We start from the raw sequence: 13,173 nt of genomic DNA, 5'->3' as shown, positions 1-13,173 counted from the left end.
TTGACCGCCCTTTTTGCATATAATGTAGCTAGGAAGACTTTGCTCGATGCAAGTTACCAACAAAAGTATGTGTACGTGAATTATAACGAATATATGGGATTAAGTTAAATGAAGCATGGTCAAAATTTGGATTAAGTTATACAATGGAACAATTGAAATATTGACATAAAAGTTGAATTTAAAATCTCCCACATCAAATCATAATCGTAGGACGTGGCCCCTTTGTTTGTTTGGAGAAAGTTAAGGATTAAGAGGAACACCTCCTCAAGATACTTTTGCTTTGTGGCCTATACACACAACTTTGTGTTTGGTGATCGAAATCGTTTATATTATAAATCATTCTATAAAAATTATCTTTGCAAAAAAATCAATTAAAATAACATCGTTTAGTTATTAAAATGTAACAAAAGCAGATGGATGAATTCTATAAAAACATTTTTCATTTAATTGATTAAATAATGTTGATTTTAATTAATTAGGAGGGGATGTGAAAAAAAAGATTGCTGATCAAATCATAACCAACGCCATTAATTAAGGTATCTACCTGCTACAATCCAAGAACACCAATCTAATATATTTCTTATATAACAATTAATATTCAGAGTTATCCACCATCCTCGAACACTAATCTAATAAATTTGAAATTTCTATGAACTTTCATTAGAAAAATAAGTAAATATTCTAAAAGAACTATCCGTCTGTTTATATATGTCTTGAACAGAGTGGACGAATCTTGCCAGGCCCTCGAGAAACTGAGGCCCACGTCACCTCTTCTACTTCTCCAAGTCCCCAACTGCACGGAGTTTGGTTGACTCAAGTTTTTTATTTGCTCTGTTCTCACTCTCTCTCCCCCCCGTCCATGCTTGTAGTCAAACAAAGCCAACAAGTCTTCTGGTCACTTGGAACATCTGGTGAGGGCTATAATTGTATTTGCATTGATGCGGTTGAATTTGATGACCAGTTGAGACAAAGGCTCCCCACCTCCCAAAATTTTCCGAAGATAAAATGGCTCTCAGCGTTGCCAGTAGGCTGTAGCATCTGCACTTGAAACACAGGGAGAGCCTTTTGCCAGTGGAAAACCGTAAGTGCCTAAAACTAAAAAGGTGCATTCTATCAATTCCTTAATTCTATTTATATATTTGTGTATGTGTGTTAATTTTCTTTTTTTGTGAATATTCTTCACTTTCTTGAAATGGTTTGATGGTGTGATAGGGTTTTTCACCAAAGATAGCTAATGGGGTTCTTTATTTCCTCATTTCTTGTGTTGTGATGAAAATTTGAAATGATAGCACTTGTTAATCTGCCTTTTGGGTTGTGATTTCCAGATTTTACTTTGATGTTGTTCATGGAAATGATCCTGTAAGTCTTATATGTATATTTCCATTTCTACTTAGCACGAGGCTTTTTGAGAGCTCATTAGCTTCGGATTTCATCAGAACTCTGAAGTTAAGCAAGTTCGAGCGAGAACATTCACATGATGGGTGACCCACTAGGAGTTCTTGTGTGAGTTCTTAGAAACAAAACCATAAGGGCGTGGTCGAGACCCAAAGCGGATAATATTGTGCTACGGTGAAGTCGAGCTCGAGCTAAGATGTGACAATTCATATGTTTGATTGGTGTCTGCTTAGAGTCTTCAGACAATAGTGATTTATCTAAGGCCTTTGATAATCTGAACGTTATGGACTAGTAGCATTCATGTTTGCAGTACATCTGCAGCAACAACTTTTGTCAATTTGATGAATAAATCAGGCCATATAGTTTGTTTTTGGTTCCGAGTTGATGCTACGAAGTCCTCCTAGAAACCGGTCTAGACAATCTGAGATGATTTTTGAAACTTGCTCCTATAGTTTTTGGTTTGGCTAAATTGCATTCCTGACATTTCATGGATACTAGATGATGAAAATGCAACTATAGCTGGTGAATTTGAGTACAAATGAGCTTCACTGGTCTATTGAACTATGTTAGGGCTGTGAGAAATTGGGATTTGGGGAGAGATTGCATCTTTTTTACGTTCTATGGCTATTTCAATTTTTTTAATGTAGAAATTAAGACGAAGAGATGGCTTCGGAAGCTACTATCAGTTAGAAATTTTATGACCTTGATCCTCAGAAAAGTATTTTGGCAGGTTTTTCTGCCTCCTGAGATTGCTAAGGACAGTAGATACTAGATAGTGTGACCAGACCACTGCTGAAGAAATGAAAACTATGGATCAGAAACCGTGTTTTTGCTTTCAGGAAGCTCGTAAACATTTTGACCTAGGAAGTTTAACATGCTTTTGTTATGTTTCGAAAAGTAGGGATATTGATAAAGATATAGTTTGTTATTCTGGGGTTTTGAGGTTCTAGAAATCTGTCTACATGAACGATACTATGTGTCCGTCAAAGAGCGTTTTGTATTCTCTAGGATGTCTACTCATCAGCTAGGAATTCCAATGGTTGAATGTTGAAGCCTATAATTGTAGTGCTGCAAACGTTGGTAAGTCAAAGCCAGAAAAATGATAGATGAAGTATTTGAAGAATTTCTTATGAATCTTTCCTTTCACGTCTTTCACTGGTTTTTCAATAGATTGTGTTCTTCTTGGTAAAAAACTTCATCGTACTACTGTGTTCGAAAGAGATTTGAGGTCACTGGCAAGTGTAATTATTTACAGATTTGGATACACTTCATTTGGTCTGTGCCAATCAATTAACTTCTTTGTTGGCTCATGAAAGTGAAGTAATGGAATCATATTGTGGTATTTTCTTTGTGCAATTTCAGAACATATTTTGCATACTGGCTGCACTAAGCATTCACTCATATTACTTGTGATCTTATTGTGGATTGTCAGATGGAACCACAAAATATTCAACATTCACAGGTTATTGAAATCCATCGAGATGTTCACGATGGTGAAACGAGTAATAGTGGGAGTAAGATTTGTGGGGAAGCACCATGTGGACTTGCGGATGTTGGATCCAACTCTAAAGATGCCAAAGACCGATCAGCCTCCATGCGCAAGCTTTTAATAGCAGTGGTACTTTGTGTTCTGTTCATGGCTGTTGAGGTAGTTGGTGGCATTGAAGCCAATAGTTTAGCAATATTGACAGATGCAGCACATTTGCTTTCGGATGTTGCAGCATTTGCCATCTCCTTGTTCTCTTTGTGGGCGGCTGGCTGGGAAGCCACTCCCCGTCAGTCTTACGGGTTTTTTAGGATTGAAATTCTTGGTGCCCTGGTTTCCATCCAGCTCATATGGTTGCTTGCCGGGATATTGGTATATGAAGCCATAGTTAGAATGATACATGACACAGGTGAGGTGAATGGATTTCTAATGTTTCTCGTTGCCGCATTTGGTCTAGTGGTTAATATAGCCATGGCCATACTGTTAGGCCATGATCATGGACACGGACACGGACATGGACATGATCACGGTGATCACAGTCACGGAATGACTATTTCTGCTCATCACCATCACCACGATCATGCTCACGAGAAACACTCGCATGGTCATGATCATGAGGAGCACTCACATGATCATGAGCACCCTCACACTCATGAAGATGATCATGAATACCACCATGCCGACAAGGATCTTGCTGAGCCACTGTTGGATAAGCCAAAAGATGGGCAAGTAGAGAAGAAGCAACGGAACATAAATCTACAGGGTGCTTATCTCCATGTGCTTGGAGACTCGGTACAAAGTATTGGGGTAATGATTGGCGGGGCAATCATATGGGCCAAGCCGGAGTGGAAGATAGTTGATTTGATCTGCACCCTAATTTTTTCGGTCATTGTTTTGGGGACAACTATTAAGATGATGCGGAACATACTTGATGTCCTGATGGAGAGCACGCCGAGAGAGATTGATGCAACGAGACTTGAAACGGGACTGTTGGAGATGGACGAAGTGGTAGCAGTCCACGAGCTGCATATATGGGCTATCACGGTGGGGAAAGTCCTGCTGGCTTGCCATGTGAAAGTTAGACCGGAAGCAAATGCAGACACGGTGCTGGAGGACGTAATAGCTTATATCAGAAGGGAGTATAACATCAGCCATGTCACGATCCAAATCGAGCGTTAGCTGTCTTTCGAAAGGGCAAGATGATATGGCTGCATATACTCTTCTTAGAAGGGTTTTAGATTTTTTGGCATCAAGATTGTGGTATTTAGGCAGGAAATTGCTTTCATTTCCTCCCTATTATCTAGATGTATGTTTGGTGCCAAGCTCTTGATAGTTTGAATTGAAGATGTAGATTCCAATAACAACGGAGCCTGGAATTATTTTGTGGGTTGGTTAAGTTAAAATTATACTACGCAATCAAATGCTTAAATTTTTTTTGTTACCTACATAAAATTGTATAATAATACACTTGAAACTTTCAAATTAGACAACATTAACACAATTTTATATGATAAATTCTATTCGTACCAGATCTATCAGAAAAATATATTCAATTCAAAATTAAAATTTCAAGCACAGACTCTTAAATTCAAACAATAAACAAATAAACTAATTAAGAATATATAAAGTGGTAAAAAGCTTACTAATTGACGAGATAAGTCAGTGGGACTTTCACACTTGCAGACTGTCTTTGTGGACCGTGAATTCGTAGCTTTTTGGAAAATTGAGCCGTACTGTTCTGGCTGTGCCTTCAGAAAACTGAATAGTTAAAAGCCAAACATGAAGGATCCGGCTTCCCTAGCCTTTCAGTTCTCATACATTTTCATTATTTTCTATTTTGTACGACAGTTAAAATATATTAATTTTTTTATAAAGATAATAAGATAGAAAATAATAATAATATAAAATATTAACGTGATTTAATCAGGATCACACAAATAAGAAAAGATAGAAATGTATAAGAATCGAAAAGGCAGAGAAGCCAGGTCCAAAACTTGAAAGCTAATTCCTAAAACACGTATAAGTACTTTACTCAAATGAATAAAATAATAAAACCTAATAATTACTTCCTAGAAAACCTGAAACCTGTGAGTTCTTGAATTGATAAAATAATAAAATATTAAAATTAGGAAAATTTTATTTAAACTCATGTAACTTCTTTCTACACTCAATTTAAATTTTAAATATTAATTTTCTTTTTTATCCTATTGCATAATTATCATTAAGTACAATATGAAATTAATAATAAAACTTAAATTCATCAATAAGCCCACACACTATTATTCAACTCTATCATCACTCTTTATTTATCATATGTTCATTCCAGCTAAAAAACAAGTAAGTTATGACTTGACTAAGTTATGACCCTAAATTTGATTAATCCTCCAACTAAGTTATGACTCGACTTATGGTAATGTTTTGTTTGTTTGGTTTCAATTTTTTTTTAGAGTTAGAAGACGAGTATTTGATTTTCAAATTTTTTTTTCTCAATCTCAAACTGCTCATAGTTTAAACTTTCTGCACCGCCGAAGTGAAAGTATTAAAAAATTGTTGCACACACCAAATTTCTGGGATGTATATGAAACCCTTTCTATGAATATAAGTTTTTGAGTAAATTACATTTACATACATCAGGTTTGAGGCCTATTTCAATTCCTTACAACATCTTCAAAACATTTCACTTTCATACCCTAAGTACTATTTTATTTCAAAATAATACATTCGTTACATTTTCCATCCATGGATCCGTTAAGTGCTGACGTGGCTGCCACATATATGCCATGTGGCTGCCAAATGTGTGCCACGTGGCAATTTTTTTTTTTTTTTAAACCTGAATTTTCTCAAAAAAAAAAAAAAAGGTAAATTACACTTTACTACCTCAGGTTTGGGGTCAATTTCAATTCCTTACAACATCTTTAAAACATCTCACTTTCATACCTCATGTGACATCCCACATCGTCCAGGGGAGTGATCCTTAAATGTATATTCCCATCCCTACCTAGCACGAGACCTTTTGGGAGCTCATTGGCTTCGGGTTCTGTTGGAACTCCGAAGTTAAGCGAGAAGGAGGCTAGAGAAATCCTATGATGGGTGACCCACTGGGAAGTTGCTCGTGAGCTCCCAAAAACAAAATCGTGAGGGAATGGTAAGCCCAAAGGGGACAAAATCATGCTACAGTGGTGGAGCGGGGCCCAGGAAGTGGTCTGCCCCGGGCCGGGATTTGACAATTTGGTATCAGAGCCTAACCCTGGTCGCGTGTGTGCCGACGAGGACGTCGGGCCCTTAAGGGGGGTGGATTGTGACATCCCACATCGCCTAGGGGAGTGATCCTTAAATGTATATTCTCATCCCTACCTAGCACGAAGCCTTTTGGGAGCTCATTGGCTTCGGGTTCTGTAGGAACTTCGAAGTTAAGCGAGAAGGGGGCTAGAGCAATCCCATGATGGGTGACCCACTGGGAAGTTGCTCGTGAGTTCCCAAAAACAAAACCGTGAGGGAATGGTAAGCCCAAAGCGGACAATATCGTGCTACGGTGGTGGAGCGGGCTCGGGAAGTGGTCCGCCGCGGGCCAGGATGTGACACCTCAAGTACTATTTTATTTCAATATAATACATCCATTAAATTTTCCATCCATTGGTCAATTAAGAGTTGACGTGGTAGCCACATTTATGCCACGTGGCAAAATTTTTTATTTTTTTTATTTTTTATTTTTTTTATATACATAATTAATTAAAGAAAAGTTTATAAAAACAAAAACAAAAACGCAGAAACCCATCCTTTTTCCCGTAACCCCCCACCTCTCTCCTTCACTCTGTTCACTTCCCCCAACCGATCCATGCCGTTGACTTCCCTCTCTTCAAACCCTGCGCCTCCAAATCCTCAAAACCCTCAAAAAACCCTATTTCCGCCATACCCTCCCCCCCGACCTCTAAATCGAAATACCCATAAATCTTAACCCTGACTCTGCTGCCACATTCACCCTGAAATCCTAGCAGGTTGGGATGTGCTGGGCATCGGCTAGACCGGCAGTGGCAAGACGGCAGCGTTCGATCTGCCGATTCTACAATGGTTATCTGAGAACCCTTTCGGGGTTTTTGAGATCTCCCTTCTTTTTCCACGCCTGACGCCTAGAAGAACTCACACCCAGATCCCACAGAAGAACTCACGCCCGACCCCATTGTATGCGTCGCTCTGTCGGAGGCGCGCATATGCGCTGGAGTGACCAAGGCAGCGGAAGATGGGTTTTTGGAGATCATTTGAGCTGATGCGGCAAGGCTGGTGAGGTTGAGGCACCCCGACGTGGTGCAGGCTCTGGATGAGAACAAGAATGCCATAGCAATGGTGATTGTTGGATCTGAGTCAGCCGAATCTGTCCATGGGGTGCAGGTGTTCGCGACGGAGGCGAAATCGCCGATTCTGGAGCACCAGGTGAGGGGTGTGCATGATAAGGGGTGGGGTGGGGGGGGGTAGGGGGGTTGTGGGGGAGGTGGGGGTGGGGTAGGATGGGGGGGTTTGGGTTGCGAGGAAGGGGAAGGGATGGGTTTCTGGGGGTTTTTGTTTATTTTTATTTTTATTTTTTAAAAAGAAAAACTTTTCTTTAATTAAATATTTTTAAATGCATAAATTTTTTATTTTGCCACATGGCACAAATTTGGCATCCACGTCAACACAAATATGGATCTCATATTTGCCACGTCATCACTTAACGGATGAAAGAAATTGAAATAAAATGATAGTAAATGTATGAAATTAAAATGATTTAAAGATGTTGTAAGGAATTGAAATCGAGCCCAAACCTGAGGGGGTAAAATGTAATTTACCCTTCTTTTTCTTTGTTTGAGAAAATTTAGGTTTTTTAAAAAAAATTAAAAATATATTTTATTTGCCATGTGGCAGACATTTGTTAGCCACGTGCCATATATATGGCAGCCACGTCAGCATTTAACAGATCAATGGATGGAAAATGTAACGGAGGTATTATTTTGAAATAAAATAGTACTTAAGGTATGAAAGTGAAATGTTTTAAAGATGTTCTAAGAAATTGAAGTAGACTCCAAACCTGAGGTATAAAAATGTAATTTACCCTAAGTTTTTTAATTTTTGTTTAAAGGATATCTTCACATCAATTAGATTGTAGACAAAACAATTTGGTTTATGGCCCAAAATAACAGCTATAGTATTTGAATATGCTCACAAATACTTTTAACCCTCAGAAGATTCAAGTATATTCAAAACTCAAGGTTTTGATTAGAAAAATACAAGCATAAATTATGAAAACTGTAACCATGTGAAGATGAATGTTAGTTTTAAACAACTATTTTTTCTCCAATGTTAATAATAGCAACCTTACTAGTTACTAGTATATATACAGAGAGTATTGTTGTTTAAAACTCAAGGCTTTATTAGATATATTGACACTTGCCATGAAAACAATTGAAGAATTTGGATATGGATTGGAATTGGTACCAGTTAGTTGAAGAGATCAAGGTGGGAGGAGGGACAAAGGATCCATAATACTTTTTAACTTTCGGAGTATCTTTGAAAACAAAACTATTTAATTTGAGAATTTGTTTTTTAAATGGATGTAAAGATAACTTTACATTTTGAATTAGATTTGGGAGGAGAGCTTAGATAATAAATTTAGGTTTAAAAAGATTTTAGATATTTAATTAAAAATAATATGAGTGTAGAAAGAAGTTGAATGAGTTCAAATAAAATTTCCTTTAAAACTATGACTTCTCCCTAAAAAACCTAGGACCTAGGTCAATTTGAATTCAGAATTGAATAAAATAATCATGTTAATAATATATATTATTCTTTATTAGACGTGTAAGTATAAAACTTGTAATTTAAAAGTAATAAATTTCGGTATTGGTTAAAGGAAAACTAATAAAAAAAGGTTTGAAAACTTTGAGTTTTAAAGATAATGACAATACAAAAGATCAAGTGAATAGTATTAGGATTGACTTTTTAGTATAAAAATATGATTTTTTGTTAAAGTGAACAGTACCGAGAGCTTTTCGTTAAAGTTTCCATTGGTTAAAGTAACGAATGAGAATTCTCTCAGGATCCTTTTTGTGAGGATTCCGGAGATCCTCCAATCACATCCGTTCATTGTACATTGTGCGGTCAGTTTTCGTCAAGTATTGTTTATATTTAATTTTAAATAAAAAAGATTTACAATGATTCCTGACCGCACGATATGAGATGAACTAATGTGATTGAAGGATCACCTACATCCTCACAAAAGGATCCTCATTCAAAGTAAACTTTTATTTAACATTTATTGACTCTTATTTTTTCTAAAAGTAGTCTTTGTTTTTTTATTTTTTTATTTATTTGGTGGCCTATAACAATTAAAAATAATAAAATAGCCGAAATAATTAGTATTTTTAACCTCAAATAACTAAAACTCTCCCTATGCTACAGCCCACGACAACCTTGTTAGTAGCTCTGCCAATGGTATATTCAATAGATGCATGTTTCGTTTCATGACCATTTCCTTGAGTCTTCACTGTCACAAGCATTACATTGGAGTAATGGATTCTCTTTCAATTGGCAAATATATTGAGTAAGTAAATAATGCATGATAATATTGAATGTGTTCAACAGTTGGGTTGGTCAGTGACAATTCGCATAGCATTGGAATATACAGACTACAATATGGATTCCATGATCATATTGTGTGTCCAACCCTAAATGGAAGATCAAGTAACTCTTAGTTTAGTAATATTTTTCTCTGATACTGGCTAATATATCAATTAGCTCGTAGTTTAGTAGCATCTCTCTCTGACATTGGAAAGATATCTAACGTCGAACCCTTCATCCCAAATTTATGAAAAGAAAAACGGCTAAATGGAGAATAAACACAGATGGGCCTCGATGAGCAATTGGGAGGTTCTAAATGGGCCCAATAGTCACATGTAGACCCACGTCAAAACAAAAGGCTTGAACAGATTTTTTTGTAAGAGGAAAGTTGGGCTCATCTGAAGAAAACAAGGGTGCAATTTTTTCTTGATTGCTTCCCTTGCTTACATTGCTTGTTTTTTTTTAACATTAAAATGTGTATCAAGGGAGTCTTAAACATTCTCTAAAAAAAATGTCTTACACATGAAATAATTACTGTTTAAGTAGAAGTATTATTGAAAATAATAAAATTATATTTATAGTTTTCTACATTTAAGAAAGCAATTTCCTTTGCACCAAAAGGTTGTGGCAGGAAGAAGGTAAAAACATTTTACCACCCTATACATACAACTGTGTATGGAGTCTGATCCCTTTCTTGATGCCAAATAAATTGTTTGTATCTCTGCTAGTAGAGAACAAGCTGGTGAACACTGAACAGGTTAACGCATACTGAATATGCGCATGTGAAGAGACTCACAGTCACTGGCACGTTGAAGATGGACACACTATGCCGGCCGCTGGGTGTACATTTAGCCTGGTGGTCTTAAACCTAATCAACAAGTACGTACCTGCATTTTGTGTGACAGGATTTTGTTTTGTCATCCTGAACTAGAATAATTTTTCCTGTGAGCTTACTCGTCCTTGAGCTAAGCCTTCAAACTGTTTAAGAGTAATTAGTTGTGATTTTTAAGGTAATATCTTTTATTAATACATAATATCAAAGAAAAACGTTTTCTTGCCAGATGTATGTTTATGTTACTAGCTATACTAAGCATCTGAACTGTAGATCCAAATCAGTGAAATATCTTTTATGTGCAAGTAATAGAATGGCAGTTTATATATATATATGTGTGTGTGTGTGTGTGTGTGTGAAAAGCATGCAGCTGCCACATTGCATTGATTTGGAATTTTGGAGGGATGCATGGTTAATTGCAAGAAAGAAAGGGGCCAAAACCTGCCGATCAGACGATTGACCTTGTAAGTTGTAAGTGATGGGATAAGGTTAATTTCCAACTTCCAAGTATTAGGGTTCAGGAGACTCTTCGACCAGTTTCTGAAATCCTGATGAGATAATGCTAATTTTTTGTTCCTTCAGTTAATAATTTTATATTTGCTGATAGTTCTTAATGTGTTTTTATATGTATATTTGTTTGTTCAGGAATGCCAAGCTTGAAACAGACAAAATAAAAAAATGAATTATGCTATTTTTCAGGAGTTCGACCATGCATACTTCTGGCTGTGTGGCTGAAGCATGTGAGGAGAATAGAGGCAGTGTGGGTTGGATAAGATAGACTTTATCTTATGAATCGAATTGGGATTTTTATTTTTTTTAAATCGGGGATTTGCTGGAATGAATTTGTCATTCTATGCATATGTACACATCAATATCTTGTCTTTGAAGATGTAATAACACATGAGGACAGGCATAATATTTTCTAAAGATACTAGTGTGTATGTGTGTGTGCGCGTGTGTGCATGTGTGTGTGCGCGTGTCTATATATATATATATAGATCAATATTCAAATTTCCTGTGCTATATTGCTTCCCAAACTTGACGTTAGCACCGTACAGAAAATTAGCTCTAATACCATCTCTCACGATTTTAATGTATATCATAAGCCTTAAAAGAGATCTTAATAGACACTCCCATCCAAAACGAAGTGGAAAATATCTGAGTGAGCTGATTAGATTAATTAGTTACTTTGTATGAATTAATGTACAAATAAGTTGGCTATCACATCCGTGATCTTTACCCAATAGAAAGAAAATCTAGCTAGGATAAGAAAAAAATGATATTATAAAAGAAAATCGCCTTATAGGACAGAGTACATGCTTAGAGAACAGGTGTGAGTCCCTCATATTTCATATGCTTATCGATTTTCATTTGTTGGGATTTTTTTTAGCAAATGGAAGGGAGAGGCATTTGGGCTGTTGTGTGCCTTGGGAGTCAGGTAATGCTGCAGAAACTGGACAAGAAGTATGCATGCATGTGACTGAATGATTTGATTCTTGAAGATGTAAGGGGCCTAATGGCTAGCAAGCCAGTGATTAATTTGACCATGTTTGTTTATACGAAGACAAAGTTTGGAACGTATTTAGAAAACCTTAGGCCTGAGAGCCATGACAGGTTGCCCAGTCACTATGTACCACAAGCTACAAGCAATGATACGTCTGAGATGGAGCTTCATATTGAACAACAACAGTTATAGAAATTGAGTTAAATTTGGCAAAATTGATAACAAAAGTAAACTACATATGTAAAATTAACAAAACCAAAACACAATACCTAAAAAAATAAAATCATATGCAAAGCAAAACAAAAGTTGAAAAAAATAAAGAGAATACATTCCTTTAAATTTCAAAATTAAATTCTTTATTTTTATATAAACATATAGAGGGTTCAATTAATAGGTAGATCCATACCTGAAAATCTGCCATCTTATTTAAATCACCCAAGAATGTGGTGTTGTGACAATGCTTCTTAGTGGAAATGCTCAAAGCTACAACATTACAAATTTGATTAAATGGAAGGATTAAAGGGGAAATATATGCTTTAAATCTAGGATTCAGTCCCCATCTGTACCTCCCGAAGAGACAAAATTTTGGTCCCGACATATTAATTGTGAAACATACCCAAAGCTAGTGGGCAAAGGCCCCAGCCAAAAAAAACACAACAAAATTATATAAGATGTGAAAATTAGCAATTATGGGGTTTTTGTTTTGTTCCATTTGTGAATTGTGACACTAAATGGAGGGAAGAAGGGGGTTTAACCATACTTTTGTATTTTTGTTAACCAAGTTGCAATTTGCAAGATGTTTGTGTGACAGAAAGAGATTACCATTGGCACTGAGTGCGTCTTAATTTGGAAACTATAGTTACTGTCATACTGATATCCTCCTCAACTTAATTACCTGTAGAATTTAATTGGTATGAGGTTTTATCACAAAAGGCCTCAAACGATTTAGAAGTGTAAGTAGTTAATATAAGTTGTGATTTATTTTGTAAGATGACACATTTGAGGGAAGGTGGTGATCAATGGCGGATGGACCAAATAAGTGGTTGTGAGGAACTTTGAGGATCACCCAAGTTTGGGCATGTGGTGGAGGAGAAGAGTGTAGCGGCGGACCGGTAGGTGCAAGTTCTAAAAGTAATTAACGAAGGAGAAAAGACTATTTTGTTTTTTAAAGGACTAGGCCAAAATGACGTTGTTTTGAGCCAAACTATTTAAAACAAAATAATTAAAAGCAAGTCTTCTTATTAAGTCAAGTGAGTGAGACCAATTTTAATTGAAAAAAAAATTAAGAGATTGTATTCTCTTTCTTTCTATCCGAGATCTCCACCCAATCACATTTTGCATTTACTTTCTTAGATTGGGTAATTCCCA

At 36.4% G+C, this 13,173-nt stretch overlaps 1 protein-coding gene across 2 annotated transcripts; it reads left to right on the top strand.

Annotated features, from left to right (window-relative positions):
• The first annotated feature begins 825 nt into the window (after positions 1-825).
• On the top strand, positions 826-4,322 carry LOC125469150 (metal tolerance protein 1-like). Of its 2 annotated transcripts, none has more exons than XM_048566207.1 (2): positions 826-1,081; positions 2,828-4,322. In XM_048566207.1, exon 2 carries the CDS (start codon positions 2,828-2,830, stop codon positions 4,058-4,060), a length of 1,233 nt encoding a protein of 410 aa, XP_048422164.1. In that variant the 5' UTR covers positions 826-1,081; the 3' UTR covers positions 4,061-4,322. The 2 variants fall into 2 exon arrangements, with proteins under 2 accessions (XP_048422164.1, XP_048422165.1); XM_048566208.1 differs by having other exon boundaries at positions 826-1,103.
• The last annotated feature ends 8,851 nt before the right edge of the window (positions 4,323-13,173 follow it).

The sequence above is a fragment of a genome, unplaced genomic scaffold (genome assembly GCF_019419815.1).
Source record: "Pyrus x bretschneideri cultivar Hongxiangsu unplaced genomic scaffold, Pyrus_bretschneideri_v1 Contig40, whole genome shotgun sequence".
NCBI classification, from domain to species: Eukaryota; Viridiplantae; Streptophyta; class Magnoliopsida; order Rosales; family Rosaceae; genus Pyrus; species Pyrus x bretschneideri.
This window is presented reverse-complemented; position numbering and strand designations above follow the sequence as displayed.

Bases quoted from the DNA above. Each gene is read 5' to 3' on its own strand.
- LOC125469150 (XM_048566207.1), top strand. From the start codon at position 2,828: ATGGAACCACAAAATATTCAACATTCACAGGTTATTGAAATCCATCGA.